The sequence below is a fragment of the Ooceraea biroi genome, chromosome 12 (genome assembly GCF_003672135.1).
Source record: "Ooceraea biroi isolate clonal line C1 chromosome 12, Obir_v5.4, whole genome shotgun sequence".
Classification (NCBI taxonomy): Eukaryota; Metazoa; Arthropoda; class Insecta; order Hymenoptera; family Formicidae; genus Ooceraea; species Ooceraea biroi.
The window spans coordinates 2,425,839-2,446,617 of record NC_039517.1 but is presented as its reverse complement, the minus strand read 5'-3'; the positions used below and the strand labels follow the sequence as shown (position 1 = coordinate 2,446,617).

General features: G+C 48.9%; 2 protein-coding genes across 2 annotated transcripts in view; one reads left to right on the top strand and one right to left on the bottom strand.

Annotated features, from left to right (window-relative positions):
• The window catches only part of LOC105281955, a 33,394-nt gene extending 24,712 nt beyond the window's left edge, over positions 1–8,682 (top strand). The window contains 1 exon segment of the mRNA XM_026974402.1: positions 3,958–8,682. Coding sequence (XP_026830203.1) covers positions 3,958–4,483 — 526 coding nt within the window. The 3' untranslated portion in view covers positions 4,484–8,682.
• Positions 7,328–19,813, bottom strand: LOC105281957. The gene is made up of 4 exons (XM_011343562.3): positions 15,862–19,813; positions 11,157–13,724; positions 10,115–10,943; positions 7,328–10,045 (listed from the first exon to the last, which is right to left on the bottom strand). The coding sequence occupies exons 1-4, from the start codon at positions 16,639–16,641 to the stop codon at positions 8,811–8,813; spliced, it is 5,412 nt and encodes a 1,803-aa protein (XP_011341864.2). The 5' UTR covers positions 16,642–19,813; the 3' UTR covers positions 7,328–8,810.
• Between the last annotated feature and the right edge of the window lie 966 nt (positions 19,814–20,779).

The following is a 20,779-nucleotide window of genomic DNA, read 5'->3' as shown; positions in this document are numbered from 1 at the left end:
GGCAGGGGGGTTGGAAAATGCAGGCTCTACGTGGTCAGTCTTTTGTCGCGACTCTGCGTGGGAAAATGGAAAAGGTAATTATTTAGTTTAACGGAGCAACCTCGGATGACTTTGACCTTGACATATATTATAGAGGTCACTCTCCTGAGTGACCTTCAAAAGATTTTAGCCGTCGCTCATTGTTTATTAAAAAGTTATTAACAAAAGAAGTTTAATGATTTTGCACGAATTTTCAACTGTCCACGCGAAGCAAGGACTTGAGTTTGACACATATTACAAAAGTCACCTTCCCGAATAACCCGCACTAGGTTTCACCCGTCGCTCGTTTGTTAAAAAGTTATTAACAAAAAAGTTTAATGAATAGAGCATAATTTTACGATATCATATACGTTTACGAAAGAGTATATTTGATGGAATTTTACCTTTAAATGAGAAATAGGTTTGGGTTAGGTTATATTTTCCGAAACTGGAGCCCCGGACACATACGCTCGTTTTCAGCCCGCTTCGCGGGAGGGCGGGGCTTTGCCCCTCCCTCCGCCGGAGCCGGTGTTACAGATTTCACCGTACAGATTTTGATCACCTGGTACATGGCACGGATCCTGGCGGGGGGGAGGGGCGAAGCCCTTTCCCCCCGCCCTCCCGCGAAGCGGGCTGAAAAACGAGCGTATATGTGTCCGGGGCTCCAGTTTCGGAAAATATAACCTAACCTAACCAGGTTAGATTAGATTAGGTTAGGTTAAATCACTTTCCTTCCTTCGTTCATATTCGTCGTTTATGTCTTTCAATATTCAAAATAACTACTATATTTTCGAAACTTCTTTTGTTAATAACTTTTTAATAAACAATGAGCGACGGCTAAAACCTTTTGAAGGTCACTCAGGAGGGTGACCGTGACAACATGTGTCAAGGTCAAGGTCATTCGAGGTTGCTCCGTTAATCTAAATAATTACCATGGAAAATTTTAGAAGGGTGTTTAAAATTCGTGTGTCGTGAAATATCAATCAACGTGTTACAGAGTTTATCTGTCGTTGGGGTTCTATTAGAGCATCGTGAAACGCGTGAGCCAGTGATGGTAGAGCGATCATGAGCGATCGCGGCGCAATCAGACGCGCCATCAGATCAATTCGAAAGCGTCGCGTTAATTTGCGGATATTTGGGAGACATATTTTCTGATCGCTGCAACAATCGCCGTCTTTCTTCGTTCCACTTACTCAGGATCTCAGACTTGTTCCAGCGAGGCCGGCGACACCGGGAGGGTGGTATCACTAAAACTGCCTGTCAAAGATCTTTTTCTCTAATTCTAGATTCCTTTTAGAAAGACGTTCTATAACGCATTGAAAAATAGCAACGTGATGATGATCGCCGGCCCCGATCTCGCGATCTCGCCGTCGCGAGAGGTCCGAGAGGAACAAGAGAGGGTGAAGCCCGTTCGGGTTTCGCACGTTCGGGCCCCGGACGAAACGTTTCGAGACACGTGTGGCGTGTGGGTGACGATACGGTACGCGGTGCGAGATCGAGGTGGGATTTCAGGGATTTCCGACGATACTTAGCGTTTTAGCGCGCGGAGAGAGCGAGAGAGAAAGAAAGAAAGAGCGAGAGAGAGGAGAGAGCGCCCCTTTAATGGCTGGTGGTTGGTTTTGGCAGCCCAGTGGAGCATGGAGCGGGGATGGGCATCCACGCGAGCATAATCCATCACAGTGTGGGAAGTAGCGCGGGGGCCGGGGTCGGAGCTGGAGGCGGTGGAGGGACGGTAGGGACGGCCGCCGCCCCGCCAAACACCAACACTGCCTCCAATGCCTCCTCGCCTCAGCAAGAACCCACTTATGTTAATCTCTAGTCAAGCCTATCGCCTCCCTTCTACTGCAACACTTCTTCTTAAACAGTGGTCAGTCCCGACTTGAAAAAAAAAAAGAAAGAAAAACCTGCGGGCCCCCGTTGGTCCTCGCTATGGCCGGCCAGCCGCTCGACAGATCGGATCACCGAGATGAAAGTCTTTCGTTGTGTCCACCCCCGTGTTATAGACACGGTAGATGTCGAGTCGCACCTCTGGAGTCTGATCTGGGGGTGGTAGAGTCTGCCGGCTTCTTTGGAGACGCATCGTCGTGGGAAGAAACGAGCGAAGGCGCCATAGTGAGCGGCACGGCGGTGGCCCGTGATGCTCGCATTGTTTCTCATTGTTGTGGCTCTTTACAGCTTATTAATGTGGTTTATTTTACCCTCTCTCGTTTAGTTGGAATTTACTCAGTGTTGCCCTTAGCATGGCTGGTCTGTAATACATATACATATATATATATTTATATATTATATATTATATTATACATATATACATTTTTATATATTATACATGTTATATATATATATAAAACAGTTATCTGCTACGATTTCGGAACGTTTGGCACATAGACGATCTTCTAATTTTTTGGCATGGCAGTTCGTACGATTAAGATCGCGTGATTGTGTTGTACGGATGTGTTCCTTTTTCTTTTTTTTTTAATTTTTAACGTTTAATCACTTTTCCTTTTGCAATATGTATCTCTCGTATAGGAATGTGTTTATGTGTCTTTACGCGCGGATAATCACTTCGGGCACTGTTCGCTGGCACCGATCGCGCGGAACGAAAAATCAGAAACCAAGTTTCGCGTGTATTTTCTCATCGATCGGGATCTCGGATTGGATTGTGAGAACCGCGCCATTCTTTTCATCACCAAATCAGTTCTCGACACCTTCGAGAACGTAATTGAATATTTGTAGATTGGTAATAATACTAAATTTATTTTTGTACGTCTCGTTACTGATTGATCCAATGGAGACATCATTTATATTGCAATCCAACACGAGACTTCCGATAGCCGCGTCCGTCACGTCGCGCACCGAGAGCGAACAGCCTAACACCCGCAAGTTTCTTACGTAACGCCTTGAGGTCCAAGTGTGGCTGCAAGTTAACAGCAACCCCCGTCGTCCCCGGCCGACGAAACTAACTCTGATTTAGCTGAGAGATAAATAATGAGAGCCAATGGCAGAGCGGCAAAGCGCCTCGACTGCGAGGCAGTTCTCGGACGAGGTCGGGCGGGCTCACTTTTGAAAATTGTGCAGTAGTAAAAGAAAAGAGAAACAGAAAAACGCCTCTCTTCCTCTTGTCATCCGGTCCGGTCTGCTCGGAGTGCTCGCGACCGAAAAGAAACACGCCTCGCTTCGACTGCACTCCGCGATTAGTCGCGATTAGTGTTCCAAGTTCCACGTAACATACCGCGATCCACTTGAGCGCGCCTCGATTGGCCATTCTCTGATAGATAGATCGACGCCGCGAAGAGAAAGCAGCGGGATAATCCGCGCGACTTCACCCGATCGAGTGTTCGGTTCACCCTCGCGGATGGTGAACGACTCGACGTAGATGTGTCACCCCCTTGGCATTTCGATTTTGAGTTTCCTTCCGTTTTTTTCACGTATGGATTTCTTACACACGTTATGCTTGTTACGTCTGTGAGGATCTTGAGCATGGCATTTGCGAGCGAGTGATCAGTGTCGAGCAATCGAGGCATCGTCAGGCGCACACAATGACGATTCGATTACGCTTGTCGCTGATAACCGATTCGACGAGAGAAAGAGACAAGTGTTTTGTGCATCTGACTTTGCGTTGATAACGAGTGATCGCATGTTATTTTTTTTTTTCAGTTGGTAACAATTCTAGATGTAACGTGTTTCTTCGCAGACACCGCGCGTTTTCACCGGTGAGGAGGAGAATGTTATCAGCTTTCCAATCAAGTCAAAGTTGTCGTTGGACCTTTTAGACTGACCTTATCAACCAAATTATTAAATCACGTTGTACCAATAAATTACCTCACGGGTGGAAATTGGCTTCGTCGACACGTCGATATATCGCCGTGTTCGTTCCCGAGCACGCGCCCCCTCACGCAGCCAACCAGTGCACGCTAATTGGTACCTCGTCCTTGTTTCCAGACGTAAGAAGAAATGTGTCAGATACATGGGGGAGGGAGGAGACGGCGACGGCGAAGCCGACGGTGACGCCGAGGACGACCACTCGGAGGACAACCTGGGTAGCGTAGGTGAAGCGGGTACCCCCGAGGATGACGAATCCCTCAGTAGTCCTGGGGGCCTGTCCGCGTTGTCTAGTCTGGCAAGTCCGTCATTGGTCCTACCGTCGCCCTCGAGTCTGGCGAGTCCATGTCCACTGACGCCTCCGGTACCACCTCCCCCGCCGCTGCCAAACACGAGTCAATCGGTGGTGGCGACGGCGGTGGCGACCGCGGTGACGACAGCACCAGCGGGGGCGGCGGTGACGACAGCGGCGACGGTGCAGCAGCAGCAACAATCGCATCCCGCACCGCCGCCCCATCGCAATCCCGTCGGCACGAATCCCCATGACATCAACAACCCACTCAGCGTAAACCAGTTGACCGGTCAGTGTATAAAGAGTGAGCCTGCACCTTCGGGCCCCTCCAATCCGGCGATCAGCGTCACGTAGCCCTGGCCGGACCCACGTGACCGGACTAATGCTGTCATCTATGGGGTCCGTGTACACGTGCGCGCAACAAGGCGACCGGACATGGGAGTGGAAGGATCGGCTGGGACACTGACGGTAGTGGACGAACGGGACTACTATTGGCGGGCGTCCCATTTGCGCCAAGTTTCCGCGATTCCGGTCTGACGAAGGGGACCAGGTAAGGGTCCGAGAAAAACGTAGAACACTCTCGAAACATGGTTCAAGGATGTCAATCGGCCGTGTCAACGATTCCTCCTTTGAGCTTGGGGGAACCCCGATCGCGCGTCCTCGACGGTAGCACCGCTGTTGAAGCGCGTGATATTGACTCCACGCCGTGGCGAGGTATCGATCACTGCTCCGTCAATCTCAATGGACGGCAACATGTTTGACATCGCGTTTTTCCTGATACCGCGTGTCCGGTCTCGGTTTGGTTCTCTCGTCAGGCCGGGAACCATCCCAGTGTCCAAAGTTTGGTTCTATCGAACAAGGTGGACGTTCAGTATACATCTGACAAACGGACAGAGACAGAGAGAGACTACGAATACGATGCAGAAATACTCAGGACCAAGTGTCTGGCTGTAGTCACCCGCTCGGCAAAGAGAGGAAGCTGCGTGATGTGAGAGCGAGAGAGAGAGAGAGCGTAAGCGTGAAAGAGTACGTGCGTGCGTGGGTGCGTGCATGCATGCGTACGAAGGTAGGGAAGGGCGAAGCGCGTGTCCGACGATGATGCGATGACCGAGACGACGAAGATAGGTGCGCGTGACGCAGCTTGTAGTCCTTGTTACGTTGTGATGCCAATGACTGAGAGGTCATGTTCCTGTGCCAGCTACTATATACTCTAGAAAAGTAATTTTTAACGCGAGGGGAGCGCACGTGAAGCGTAGGAGGGAGCAGCCGTTTTGCGAAAAGAGAAGTAGGAAGAATTCCGGAAAAAAAACGGAGGGCGGGCGCGCGTGCACTCGCACGATGCGTTTTTTAATTATCATCCGTTTATTCGACCTCATAAGTATCAAATAAAAATACCTATCTCTCTTCTGTATCTAATTTGTTATTTTTTTAAAAGTCTATACACAACGTTTAATTAGCGTGTAAGATAACTCTTAGTGCCGAATCCCCGTACTCGAACTTTTCTCCCTCCCTTTCTCACTTTTAACTTCTGTCCCTCGTCCTCGTCTCCGATCTAACGTCACCGTCTTCATCATCATCGTCATCGATAAACGGCGCGATGAGCCGTTGACACGGCTCTACCGCCGGTCCACGTTTCCGCAGAACGCGGCAAATGGTTCTTTCATCTTCGCCGCGGAATGCAACGCGTCCACGATCAATCGCATCGAACGCGTCGTTTCTGATGTACAACTCTAACTGATGCAGTCGCGATCGGCTCAATCGGCTCCGTCGTTCAAGGTTCACGCAGTTCAGATTTCGCGTTGATCAATCGATCGGTCTTTTGATCAGACAATAATCGCGCGCGGTAACTTAACAGAAATCGATTAACGAGGTAAGGGGAGAAGAATGAAGACTCAGGGCCGAGAAACGCGAAGCGCGAGCTTCCACCGTGATGAATCGGGACGGGCTTCTTGCTGAGTGGCTCGCGAGCAGCATCAGAACCAACGTTTCTCTCATTAGTCCTGTTCTGCCTCTTCTCCTCTTCTGCCACCTTCTCGAGGAACCGTTTCTCCATTATTCCCTCATTTCCTTTTCTCTAACGGTGCGCCGGGTGAACATATGGCGATATATTGCGGAGCATCCGAGCGCACAGTTTGTTCGACTTGAGGATCGATGCCAATCTGCCGCAATGAGCGCGAACGCGCGCGGATGCAGTTGCGGATGCGGTTTCTCCTCTAAATCGCGCAGGAAGGGAAGTAGCTCCCTCCCCCATTATCGAGATAATCGCGTGGAAACGAGCGAGCGTTTAATCGGAGCTTTTGTTAGAGACGAATGTAAGATACTTTGTAAAATGTTTTAAGTTTTATTAGCGTGATTTAATTCCTCCTGTTTTTTTTACTCTCTTCCCCTTCACTCTATTCGATTTATTCACGGCGCCGTTCGCGTGGCGTACGATTTGTGAACGTTAACGCGGATTTTTGTTGATGATGTTACAAATGTGTAAAGCAAATACGCATGTGAGATGTTGAACAAATGTGTTTTATCAAGGACGATCTTGCGTTTTTGTAATATTAGCGTTGATACCTTTCTCGTATTACATTTTTATTGTTCTTGTATCTCGGATTCCACGGGCACATTTTATATTTGCGAAAGTTTATCGTGCGTTTATTCTGTTAAAAATGATCCTGCAACACGCTAGGTAAAGTGCATCTGTCGTTAGTCTAGCGCGTTCTCCCACAGCGTGCTACGATCGCGCGACGTATTGTCAGCGAGCAACATCGAGTTTTGCAACGCGACATTTCGGTGCAACCTGTGCCCCGCTAAACGACTAAAAAAGAAAGGAAAAAAAAACAAAGCGTGACAGCGAATCCCTTTTATTGTCGTCGATGTTTTTAGTGGGCCCGATATTTTCGAGCGAGCGTTTATTTAGGGGAACGGTTTCTCTATTCTCTCTTTTTATTTTGTATATAAAATAGCTACGATCTATAAGGTGCATCTACTGCGGCGCGTGGGAAAGTGCAATGGAGGTGCCAACGATAGGAGAGAAAGAGAAAGAGCGTGAACGTGTGCGAGATTGTGCGCGTGTTTGTGCGCCGCGAAACGGAAGTCGGACACCCTTACGCGCGGGGGTGTGCGATCGACCTCGTTGAAAAATGTTTCTCCCTCCCGTGGTGTATTTTTTTTTCTTCCTATCCTTTCCTACCCTTCTCCCACCCCCGACTGAATCACACACGGTGTCCGTGCAGCGAGGACCGCTGCGAAAACCCGCGTCCGCTGAGCGTCAGCTGAACGCAAGCTAAACGTGCCATATAACGATCCATCATGCCAATATTACCGATGATACATATCGTTCCCCCTTTCCCCCCTGTTTTACGTTACGACCTGTCCAACCCCGTTCTGTCAGTCGTCGAGCTACAGGCCCGCCGAAGGTCGCCCCTCTCCCCTCGCCAACTCTTCGTTTCGTCCATCGTCCTCCTTTGTCGTTCCTTCTTCGTTTCGCCAAGCTCGTTATCAATCGGACTGATAAATCGGCACCGAGCGTGCGTAGATCTTGGCGTTCCCAGGATCACCTTGATCTCTCTTCGAACGATGTCTGCGCGTCTTCTTACTAAATCGTGGGAGAACGAATTTATCATCGGGCAGCCATCGTATCCGAGGAGCGCGCGATCAAGGGGTTCAAACGTGTAGCGATTAAGTAACGGGGCAAGGACGACCAGCGACGTTTCACGCGAGGCGGGGGTGCAAGATGGAGTGCAGGGAGAGAAGATGATGGCGGCGGACCAGCAAGCACATCGTTCGCACTCTTGTACTGACAGACGTAGCCGATTAACATGAGAAAACAAGACTCGCGAGACCGTGCGATGTTTGATTTAATGTGTGCGTGCGTGTATGCGATGATGATTGCTGTACGAGGAGGGCGACGCGAGCGGGGCACGACCAATCGAGCCAATAGGGATGAAATCAGTGTAATCCCTCGAGAAAATGGTACCGCTCGTGTCGGTCTGCCTCCCCTTCTCACTTTGTTAGGAACGAGACGACGTCGCGAAGTATTCAGTAGCGGACTGCACCCTTGGTGACGCGAGGGTCGTGATCCTCGACGTCTCCGGGAGGGACGATGACGCGTTTCCCGGCCACGAAATCCTCGGCGGGTAAACTCGCTCGACACGGCCTACAAGTCCGCTCGAGAGGAGGAGGGTAACGGGAGTCGCTCGCGCGAGTCCGCAGGCGGGAGATATACCGTCTTCCCCCTGACGACGATGACGACGAGGTGACACAAACCAGGATCCACTCGGGGGTCCGACGAGTCGGATTCAGGGCTCGCGTCTCGCTTCAAAGGAGTGGTTGTACTATATTGTAAAGTACCAGTCGACAGTTCTCAGCTGCGTTGTACAGTGTTTTCTAAGTATCTAGGTCGATAGCGTGTAACTGCGAGGACGGAACATTGTATTTACACTAATAAGTGATCTGTATTAAATTCAATTCTCGTATTAGCCTGTACTCCTACTTATGTAGATGCTAAAAGTGATTTGTGTCATAAAAAAGAAACTTATAAATAAAATTAGCACTTTGAGAACGTTGTCCACCGCGCGTATGAATTTTCAATTCCCTCCCCCCCTCACTTTCTTTGCATCCTGTAAGTCCAGGTAAGTCTGAAGTCTTTCACGAGAACCTGTTCCGCGAGGAAAAACGCCGAATTGAAACGTCACTGTCCGCACTTGGGTGGACAGACGTCCGTTCTCGTGTCCGAGAAGAAGTGCAGGTCCAGCACGTTCACCGCGTTCAATGTATACACGTTCGGTTGCCTAAGATTGCAGTTGGCCACGAAGATCGCGGCCATCCGCGCGATGCTGTCGCATCTGATGACGCAGGCGGCTCCATCGTGAGCCGGTCGTCCACGGCGATCGCGTGCGCACGGGTCGACCAGGTAGAACTTGCCGCAGTGCTGCATCACGGCCACAGCCAGGTTGGCCGTGTGCAGTACACCGGCGCAATTGGCACGAAAGAAGGTCGCGAGAGCCTCGGCCAGGTCGTAGGCGTGCAACAGCCCCGCGGCAGTGTGTCTGTGCACGTGCACGGTCGCCCTGCAGTCGCCCACGACAAACACGGTCAGCAATTCACGGGGCGATAGATTCCGGGCGCCTGGACGAGCTGCCCGAGCACTGTCGGTGTGCAGGGAGTCACCATGTCTGAGTATAGCGTCCACTAGGTCAGGCGTCCACGTGGACGGCACATGCAGCAGACCGACCGCGATGGCGACCGCCGCGATCGCTGTGCTCTGCAGGCCCCGGTTCATTAAAGCGAAAGCGCGATGATTCATGTGCAAAGTGCCGCATAAAACGCTCAGTTCCTCGTCTACGACGGAGTATTCGCTCAGCGACTCCACGTCCGCTATGGTAGGCACCTTCTTCTTCGAGGAAGCGATACGGTCAAAGCGAGGGCGGAAACCAGCCGGGCAGGGCAAGGGCGCCAGCTTGACGGTCTTGATGATCACCCGACAGATTTCGAACGTCCCGTGTTTCTCGCGTGGATCGATATTGGCGAATATGACGTCGTACAGGGGTTCCATGCAGGCGAACCACATGACGCATGCGGTACCGTAGGGGTCCAGCAGGCCCTGGTTACCCCTAGCTCTGGAGTCGTACATGAAGTAGACGCCCAGGTCCTTCCAAATGCCAATCATGCCACGATCGGTCACCAGGATGCCAGCGCGATTGTCCTGGAAGAATTTTCGTAGACCTTCCTCGAGCAGAATCGGAGGAGGCGGTGGCGTGCGTTCCCGTTGAACCACCTTCTTCCTGTCCCTGTCGATCCCTGGTTTCTTTTTTTCTACTGGACCCTTCTTCTTCTTCTTCTTCTCCTCTTCCGGATCGGGCGGCGCGATCGCCACCAAACCGGTCACGGTGTTCGGCTCAACATCAGCAGTCAGAACGTTTACGCCTTGATAAAGAATTTGCCTTGCAGTAAATTTTATCGCGATAATCGTCAAGCGATCAAGAGGTTACATACCCACGTGAAACACTCGGATGATATCTTTTGGCTTCAGCCTCGTTTTGGTAGGCCGAGCCTTCCTGGTCTCTCGATGAACGCCACTGCCGATGGCCAGAATCTCATCCATGGTCTTCCTGGTCCAGGTGACGGGGCTCTTGACGACCGACATGCCGAGCGCGACCACGCAATTGGCCGCGGTTTGTCGATTGCGCAAATCCTCAGGGAAGACCTCATCACCCTGATGGTAACCGCCACGCAAGATCGCACGCGCTTCACCTTGCAACCTCCTGTAGGCGTTCAAGGGTGGCAGATTCCCCGGCCGGATCGCCGGACTAGGATCAGGCTTCCACGGGGGCAGCTTGTCCCAGTCCAGCACGTCGATCGCAGTGATTTGGTAGTCGCCCTCCTGTCCTAAATGACGCAGCAGATATTCCGCGAGGAGACTGACGTCCCTGAACCGAAACACCCGCGGTGCCGCGGTTGTTGTCTCTTCCACGGTGACGAGCCAGTCTGGAATCAGAGCGTAGTGTGCGTTGCCAGCTTTCCAGACGGCTAGATTTCGACCTCCGGCGATCAGCACGCCAGCATCGTGCTCCTTGAAGAAGCTGTTGATCCCACTTTGCAGATCCTGAACCTTCGGCGGTCGTCCCGTAAGACCACCCGCTTGAACGCAGTCCTTGATTGTCAAAACGATGCGCCGGTTAGATAAAAAGAACTCGCTAATGATCTCGTTCACCAGTGGTGCCGACCCCGTGCCGAGTCTCTCGACGCACTTCGAGTGCAGCTTGTCACCAGTGACAATAATCTCGTCAAGTACGGACGGTGTCCAGTACTTTGGTTGATAGGCCTTAAAACGATTTTCAAACCGTTAATTGTTTATGCATTTGAATTTCTCATTAAATCAAAAATAACACGTGAAAATTAAATATTGATGATAATTAATATTACATCAATACCCTAATTAATTACACTTATTAATTATTAGTTAATTTTATCAACACTGCAGTATATGCGTGCAGCATTATATAAACAGTTTTAATTAAATATTATATAAAGAGACCTTGGAAAAGACGATGGCCATCGTGCTGACGGCCGCGCTCTGTCTGCCGCGATTCGCCTCGTCGAATCTTCCGTCCATCATCGGGACCTTCCCCTCGATGCTCCAAACACCATCAGCTAATTTCGGAAAGTTGTGCCACAAATCGTCTCCTGAAGTAGTCCGCTTGAGTCGCCGGGCCTCGGCCACTCGTGTCTCGTACGCGTTCTCCACCGTGACAGCATCGATGACAAAATCATCGCCTCGCGCAGCCTCTCGCAGGCTGTTGGCCAACGAGGCGATGTCAGTGGACCACATTACCGCCGCGGCTCCACCCTTGTCCGTGCGTTCGCCCCGCGCGTTTCTGCCTCGCGGATCCATCACGAAGAACACCTTGCCCTCTCGCCAGATCGGCATCATCGTGTCACCCTGGCGAAACACCCCCATCGCATTTCCCTCGAAGAACTGCTCCAGCAACCTTGCCACGTCCGTCGTTCTCCCGCTGACGGATTCCTCCTCGAGGCCGACAGACATGCGGTTCACACCTATGACAAAGTCCTCCGCGATTTCGGAAGGAATAAGGTAGTTCCTGGCAGGCTCCTCCTCGGCCTCCGCTTCGGGCAGGTTTATTAAATTATCGCCGGTGAGCTTGTCGCCAACCTTGAGGATATCATCCACCAGCTCGCGATACCACAGGTGGGGATTGTAGAGCGTCGTCGTGGCTAAGGTGGCCAGAGAATTAGCCGCCTGCTGCTTGTCCCTCGTCCGCCGCTTAAAAACCGTTTCATCGCTCTGGTCGATGGTGCCCAGGAGCAGGGCACCGGTGTCGCCCAACTTGGAGTAATTGTTCAGCTCCGGCACGACTGGTATCCGTTTGTCCGCCTCGATCTCTTCGTTCGTCATAGCCGCGCCGACGGAGACGCTCTTCAGATTGTGTATCACGAACTCGTTCTCACCCTCAGCGTCTCCCGCATTCTTCCTGATGAGTTCCGCGAGTGCTGCGAGGTCTGAAGTACGCACAACACAGGCGGAGTTCTCTTCGTCCCTCTCCGCCGACAGTTGGCCCAGCTGGTCCCGTGGGTTCGGGTCGAAGTAATAATAGTTTTTCAGCTCTTCTTCAACCTTCCACACTGCTACGGGGAGTCTCTTCGCCTCGACTATCGCGTATTGTTTGTCCTCGAAAAATTGCCGCAGCCCTTTCTCCAGATTGGGCAACTCCGAATCATCTGGCGCCAACAAATCTCCGACGACTGCCGCCTCCTCGATATCGACGCTCACCTTCCGATTCTTCGAGTATAAGTTCCTCTTCAGGTCTTGGACGAGAAACGGCCGCTCGAGTTTCTCTTCCTCTCTTTCGGCGGGCTTGCACCAGTTGTAGTAGGCGTCGCCCTCGCGCACCGCCTCGTCGACGGTCTCGCTGGTCCACTTTGCTGGCGGTATCTCCCGCGCGCTGATCAGGGCCACTACCGGCATGGCAAGACCTTGATACCCCTGGTTCTCCTCCTCGAAAGCCTCGTTCACGTTGGAGATCTCGCCGCGCAGCACCCACGTCTTACCCGCCACGCCGGGTCGGAACTCGTTCCACATTCGCGTGCCCGGCACATCGTCCGCGACTGAGACGTGCCTGATGGTGAACCGGTCGTTCTTCCTCATCGGATCGACGTTCTTCAGGAGCATTGCGGCCAGTGAGCTTACATCCGGCAACCGAATCACGCAGCAACTCCCAGTCGCCTTTTTCTCCGTTGCGGGAGCCTCCGCTTCCCTGGCGCGTCCTGCCGCTTTGACCGCCTTCTCTTCCCTGACCCTGACGCCGGTGGCGTCGCAAGGTCGCGGATCAAAGAGGTAGTAATCATCATCGCTCCACACGGCTGCCGCCATCGTAGTTGTCTCGATCACCCCCGTCTCGTTCACCAGGAAGAATTCTTCCAGCGCCTGCTTCAGGTTCAACACCGATGGCAGCTTCGAGCTGATCGTGCCGGTCACAGTGATCAGGTCGACGTCCACCGCCAATTTACGGTCGTCTATCTGGACCCTCGTATCGTTCAGGTCGGCGGCGGTCATTGTTTTTATCGTCGCTTTGTCGGACTTGACGGTGGCGTAGAGCGAGTCGCCCAACATCAAGATCTCGTCTAGCTTCGGACTCTTCCAGGTCCTCACCGGGTGCACCTCTTTCATGGCAACCGCCGCTACGCAGTTCGCCACGTTCTGAGCGCCCTTGCCCTTGTACATCTCGCTGCCTTCGTGCGTCAGACCATGAAGAACCGCCACTTTGCCTGGCAGCTCCGCGAACGTGGAAGGCACGTTTACGCGCATATCATCGTACGAGTAGCCGGTCTCATGAAAGTCGTTTCGAGTCACCAACGGTTCCGTGGCGAAACGTCGGTCAATGCTGTAATTCGAGATGCTGATGGACAACGGTTCCTTGTGTATCTTTGCCGTGGGTGCGCGCAGCCTGTAGTCCTTGGGCACTGGCTTGGTACAGTCCCCCTTGTGCTCGTCCATGTCTATCGGATTGATGGATCGCAACACGCTCTTCTGGATCATCGGCCGACCGGCGATACTGGGCAGGCGATCGATGAAGTCACGACCGATCTATTTCAAACGTCCCTTTATGTATCTTCTTTCTTATTAGGAGCGTGATTTAGTTTTGAGGGTTTTGCAACAGATGGCTGTAGTGTCAGTTTGTTCCAATAGCTTTTCCGATAACTGTTGTTTCTTACAGTCTTGACATTATCCATCACATTTAGTAGCATTATAGCAATCGTGTTTATATCATCGTAAAAATGCAACTTCCGAAAGCTCTTTAGCATTTTCGACATGCGTTGCTTTCGTTTTTTAATCAAAAGAAAACTGCGGCTGACGGTTATAGAATTCTTGTGGAAACTTATGGTGATTCTGCCCCATCAATTAAGGGGGGAGCCTGCTTTAGAACGTTGAAAATAAGGTATATTTTACGAATTGTTTTTGGAGAAACTATACAGCGGATCGTTATAAAACTTTGATGCATTTATTAGTACATGTTTAAAGATAAAAAAAATTATTTTTTTATTTGAATATATCGCTTGTAGAGGTCCTGGAGAAATTTTAATGCAGCCGCGTCGCCGGCATTGCAAATTGGTGAGCATTCTCCTGCCTCCAAATTTCGTCTAAACTGAAAAATTGAAATATGTTCTCGTTATTTATGAATTCCCATCGTCGATGAACCAAAGAGAGAAGAAAAAAGTTGAAAAGTGCCAAAATGGTAGAGCTTAGAACACAAAAGTACGATTTTTAGGCAAAGTTGTTGAACTTTTTCATGCAAGAGTAATTGTTTAACTTAATGTTTTTATGAATATTAAAGGTTCATCGACGATGGGAATTCATAAATAACGAGAAAATATTTCAATTTTTCAATTTGGATGAAATTTGGAGGCAGGAGAATGCTCACCAATTTACAATGTCGGCTGCACTAAGATGCCTCCAGGACGACCTCTACAGACGATATATTCAAATAAAAAAATAATTTTTTTATCTTTAAACATGTACTAATAAATGCATCAAAGTTTTATAATGATCCGTTGTATAGTTTCTCCAAAAAAAATTCGTAAAATTATACCTTATTTTCAACGTTCTAAAGCAGGCTCCCCCCTTAAGACGTGTGAATACTGGTTTAGACGCTTTAAAAGTGGTGATACTGATGCGAAGGACAAAGAACGCTCGGGACAACCAAGAAAGCTTGAAAATGCAGATTTGCAAGCATTATTGCACGAAAATCCAACAGAATCCACTTCAGAACTTGCCAGAGCATTAAATGTTGCTCGTACAACATTTACATGAAATGGGAAAAATTCAGAAAGAAGGGAAATGGGTTCGACATGAATTATCGGAAAGTGCCATTGCGAACCGGTTGAACATTTGCATTTCGTTGATCGCCAGGCAAAAAAAGAAGTCTTTTGTCTCGGATTGTTACTGGGGATGAAAAGTGGATCTATTTTGATAATCCGAAAGGCAGAAAATCATGGGTGGATCCAGGCGAACCATCAACATCCACTCCGAGACGCAATATTCACGGTTGAAAAGTAATGCTCTGTATTTGGTGGGATAGTGTACTATGAGCTGTTAAATCCGCATGAGACTGTCACGGCTGATCGTTATCGACACCAATTGTACAAGTTGAAGCAAGCATTGGACGAAAAACGAGCACCAATTGCGAGTAAACGACGGAAAGTGATTCTTCTTCGTGACAACGCTCGACCTCACGTTGCGTTATCAGTGAAACAAACACCATTAGAGCTTGAATGGGAAGTCTTACCGCACCCCGCGTATTCTCCGGACATTGCTCCATGCGATTATTATTTGTTCCGGTGGATGCAACACGCTTTAGAGGATACACACTTTGATAATTTGGAAGAAGTGCGAAAATTCGTCGACGAATGGATGAACTGAAAAGAAGAGTGATTTTATCGTGGTGGAATCCATCTGTTGCCAGAAAGATGGGAAAAAGTTATAGAAAACGAAGGAAAATATTTTGATTAAGGTATTCATTCATTATCATATTTAAATACATGCGTTTTTGAGCAAAAAGAACCCTCAAAACTAAATCACACCCCTAATATATAAAGCAAAATATCTCCGACATACTATTACATATTAAAATATTTTTTAATTAATTTTATAATTAATTTCGAAATAAATAAATTCTTAAAATAAAACACGTTATTCTCGTTATTATTATCACTACCATCATCACCTCGGTAACGCGCAGCACGGTGACTTTGTCGATGCAGTATCGCGAGTCGTAGCGGCGATCCAGGTTCTTCAGCAGATGATCGTGCAAGTCGTTCGCGCACTTGAATCTGATCAGGCAGGCTGTACCACCAGCCCGACGTAGACCTGTCTCATCGCACGCGGCCGGATCGTAACACAGAAAGCTAGCGGCATCGCCAGGTGGACGCCATACGGCGACGGAAGTACCCTGCGCGGTGATCACTCCAGCACCGTCATCACGCAGAAACCTTTCGAGACCCTCTGCGAGGTCGGAGCAGCCCATCGACGCGCCGAAGAGATTGCCGCGGATACCGCTGTCCTCGATGCAGACGAGGACCTTACAGAGACCCACGTAGAACTCGTTGTGCACGAGACCAGTCTTCAGGTACTCGTCGTCTCTCAAGCGACACCTCGTCGCGCTCGCGCGGAAGAGCTTGTCGCCGTGCTCGAGCACCTGATCGATGTAATCGCACGTCCACTCCTTCGGCTGGAAAAGACGTCCATAGACGACGGCCACCACCGCGCAAGGTGCCGCTTGCCGTCCTCTGCTTCTGTACTTGAAGCGGAGATCGGTCATCGCCCGGGAACCACGGAGGATGAACGCGCGCGGCGTCAGGACGCGGAAGCGATGCCAGCGTTTCCCGAAATCGTGGCGAATCTTGGTCGCCTTTTTGTTAGCAGTCTGCTGCTGCCCTACGTCGCCCTGGCCACCCCCCGGGTTCTCCGTACTCTTCGGATCCTTTGCGAATCTAGCGCGCGACATTGTCCCGCATCTTCGAGAGAAAGACGTTGTCAGAAAGAATTTAGGTACACGAGGGTCTTTTTTTTTAAAAAAAGAAATAATTTTCGTAAAAATAGAATAATTGGAAAAAACGTGTATTAGGGATACCCTGATGCTAATTTAATTTGAATCCAATTGTCGAATTGGTTTACCATTTATTGAAAATTTAATGTACACTTACCTAACCCAAGATAAAAATTACGAAGAAAAATGCAGTTGGAGTTATATTTTTGTCCTTTATATTTCCTGAAAGTATCGTTACTGTAGAACATGTAGAATTTGGCGCTGGAGTAGTTTCACTTGTAGATTTACGCAATGATCGAGATGCAGGATACTTGTGTGAAGAGGAGAGGGCGAGAGCAGATTTTTTGACAGTCGAGAAGTCGAGCCGAAGTACAAAGTATCGATCGGGTGTCTGCAAAAATCAAATTTACAATTTCCGCGGCGTGATACGTTCAATGTTCAGCAGAGAAGGAATTTGCGATGTCCGTGAGGGATGAGGGACGTACAGGCAGGCTCTCCGGGAGTCAAGTATAGCTAAAACTTTATTACATCAACATATGAAAAACGTAATAAATATTATAAATACAGAAGAGTATATAAAGTAAAGCCCGGATATACAACTTGCACTTTTTTTTTATTGTAATAATGTCGACGATTTCCTCGAGGGGCGAGTAATCATAAAGAGAGATTGACGTATGTACAACACGCGTATTACACGCTAACGGAGAAATCAAATATCGCATCGATTGCATTATTAAAACGGTCCTCGAGAAATGCACACGCACACGCGGAGCCGCGGCGGCGGACACTACGACGGAGATCTCCCGCGAACGATCGGAGAACGATTGTAAGATACGCCGGTCTAGACACGGGTAACAAAATTTTGATTAGCTTCCACGCGGTGACAAAAGCTCTTCCAGCTACCGTTGCTTATTTACAACGTATATATATATCTTTTTTTCTTCATATATATATATATATGTATACGCTTAACTGGTCTACTCTGGATTAGATGTGTGTGTAACAAGTTACCAAAAAATATCTACACGTAAAAATATAGATATGCATATGTATATACATATAAACACGCATACATGTTACCCGCGCGCGCGCGTGTATGTGCGGCTGCAGTAATGTAATTATTATATATGAACTCTTTTTGTATCATATATATATATTTATCCGTTATCTTTTATTATAATAAACATCAACGAGAGGCCCTTCCGACAATCGAGAAGAAGCTTTCCCCTATTTCTCGTGTGCGTGTAAATACGTCTCTGCGACACGCACGTCGCGTTCGCGTGCACAAGCTCGCGAGAAGCGTCCCTTACCTCGCAAGTATCCCTCCCTCCCTCCCTTCATTCGTCCCCGAAGCATGCATCCATCCGGCAGAGCGAAAACGACCTAAGCTCTAGACATCAAAGTTCCTTTCGCCGCGCGCGAAGCGTACCCGCCCTCTCCCCCCGCGCGAGGGGGGTTGCTGCAACAACGGCACACAGCAGCGAATACGCGTTACGCGCACATAGAGTGACGCGCGCGCAACGCGTGCATTCTGACCTTTGTAAAATATATCTATATATATGTATCTGTAATAATCTATGTCCCTTCAGCCCCGGATTTTAACCCACCCCCGCGACGATCGGCACGCCCCGGCGTATCTTTCCGTCTTGCTTAATTCGCAAAACACGTGCAGTGTCGACCCGGAGCGGTGCGCGCGCTTGTATGTACATTATGCACACGTTTTAAAAATATATATATATGTGTGTGTGTGTGTATTTATATGCATGTGTGTTATGCGTGTACCCCTAAATACAGCGTTACGCCGGTTGCACATCGAATGGCGCTGCGCGAATGCCGGCTACGAGGCTTTGCCGCAGAGAGAAACCACGTTGATCTTATTAAAATATATATATGTATATTTATGTAACAGTTACACGCGCGCGCATCTACAATCCAAGAAGTGCCGGGGAGAAGCACCCTCGGGCTCACCCTCGTGAGGGATGCTCGGTTCGCTCCCGGAAACGGTCTCGAGACCAATCGCGCGATCTCTTCTTTCTTCTTCTTTTTTTTTATTTATCATCACAGACGAAAAAGAGTTAATCACGCTAATCAGCAACATTATCGCATATATTTTAATATATATATATATATATATCCCTCCATCGTTCCCCTGCCCTCCTCCTTTTGATTCCTCGCGCGGAGTCGGCCGTCTCTTCAATCGTAACGCCGAAGAAATGCGGGAATAAGATCAAGAGAAGCTCGATCGAAGCGTGTTCGGATTTCGCCCAAGCGAAATTTCACAGCTGGAGAACACGGATTCGCTCGCAAGCCTCGGAGGAGAGACTGCCGTGAGACGTTTCTCCCTCTCTCTCTTATCATTTTATTATTCAAACAACTTTATTATCCAAATACGACGAAAAATTCAACGGAGAACGGCGGAGAGCGTTGCGGGTGCGTCGCATATACTCGTTAATTAGAGATTGGTAGCTTCAACAATAAACTCACACGCGCGGACAGAAACAACAAGTCGTCCTACTTAGCGTAACTTAAAAACTACAAGATTACAACATCGTTTTTATCAAGCACTTCATCGTTTTTTTTTTTTTTTCCCAATGCACGCATGTAATACACACGCAAACACAGGCACACGCTCTCTCTCTCTCTCTCTCTCTCACACACACACGCACACACAGACGAGACTTTTATCGGACGCTAGGAAAAACGGAAACGGCCGCGCGCGCGTTCACCGCGCGTTTCCGTCACCGTCTCTCTACAACATTGTACAACATACGTTAACTGAGATTCACAGTGCCTTCGCGCGAGGTTCTCTCCCGCGGGAGAATGCGGCGGGGAGCAGCACGTCGGCGTGCGTTCTCCGCCGCCGTGTGTGTTTATTGGATCGCAGCAGGCGAAGTGTCGGCAAGAGGCGCAAGGAATTCGCGTCGCGAACGAATGCGAGACGCGAGAGAAGAACGAGGGAAGAGGGAATCGTGCGAAAGATCGATCGATCGTTCCCCCCGCCAAGCAAAATCCCCGTCCCGTTACAAATTTCGCACGATTCGCGTACATCGTCTCTCCGTACATGTGTGTGTATTATGTATTTTATATATATATATATATATATATATATATATATATATATGTATATACAGGGTGGCCCATTTTAATTTATACAGTCGATTTTTTAAAAAACTAAAAGAGATACGAAAAAATGTTTCAGACAGACATGTCACGATTTCGAGGGGGACATAAGATGATACCATTGGTTTGACCTTGAATAGTCGTTTGAAGGTCACGCGAAGATCACCTTCAATTTCTTAAATTGAAACCCCAACTTTTTATTGCAGATTCTTATTCTCCATCGAAAAGTAAGTAACTTTTGTCTGAAACATTTTTCCGAAAAATGTCATCTTATGTCCTTAAAATGTCCTCAAAACTCATCTTGAAGATCATTTTAAGGACATAAGATGACATTTTTCGGAAAAATGTTTCAGACAAAAGTTACTTTTCGATGGAGAATAAGAATCTGCAATAAAAAGTTGGGGTTTCAATTTAAGAAATTGAAGGTGATCTTCGCGTGACCTTCAAACGACTACTCAAGGTCAAACCAATGGTATCATCTTATGTCCCCCTCGAAATCGTGACATGTCTGTCTGAAACATTTTTTCGTATCTCTTTTAGTTTTTTAAAAAATCGACTGTATAAATTAAAATGGGCCACCCTATATATATATATGACAACATCTGGTGTATGCACAAGCGTGCGGCGAGCTTATTCCGCGAGAGAACGAGTGCGGCACGTGTTTCAGTACTTTCTTCCTCCTTTAACTACGTTTTTCTCACTGCTCTAGTTTATACTTTCTTGTGACATCGATTAGTTAGTCGGAAGTCCGCGAGTCCTCTAAGAAACGAGTCGCCCGAGTAGAATCTTATCTAAATTTCCGACGTCTTAAGCGCGCGATAATTTACACACATGGCAGGCAATGTAGATTCGAGTTCCACCTCGCGAAAGATACTTTTGTACGCTAACGATCTAACAATCGTAATCTAGATTCCTCGAGTCAACGCGTCACGGTGTGTGTTACGATAATAATGAAAAATCGAGTCGCATTCACGCG

Excerpts from the sequence above, each read along its gene's own strand:
- LOC105281957 (XM_011343562.3), bottom strand. The coding sequence starts at position 16,641 with ATGTCGCGCGCTAGATTCGCAAAGGATCCGAAGAGTACGGAGAACCCG. Across the intron at positions 13,725-15,861 it reads CCGTGCTGCGCGTTACCGAG|ATCGGTCGTGACTTCATCGA; the intron begins GTGATGATGGTA and ends CGTTTGAAATAG. Across the intron at positions 10,944-11,156 it reads TGGCCATCGTCTTTTCCAAG|GCCTATCAACCAAAGTACTG; the intron begins GTCTCTTTATAT and ends AATCGTTTTAAG.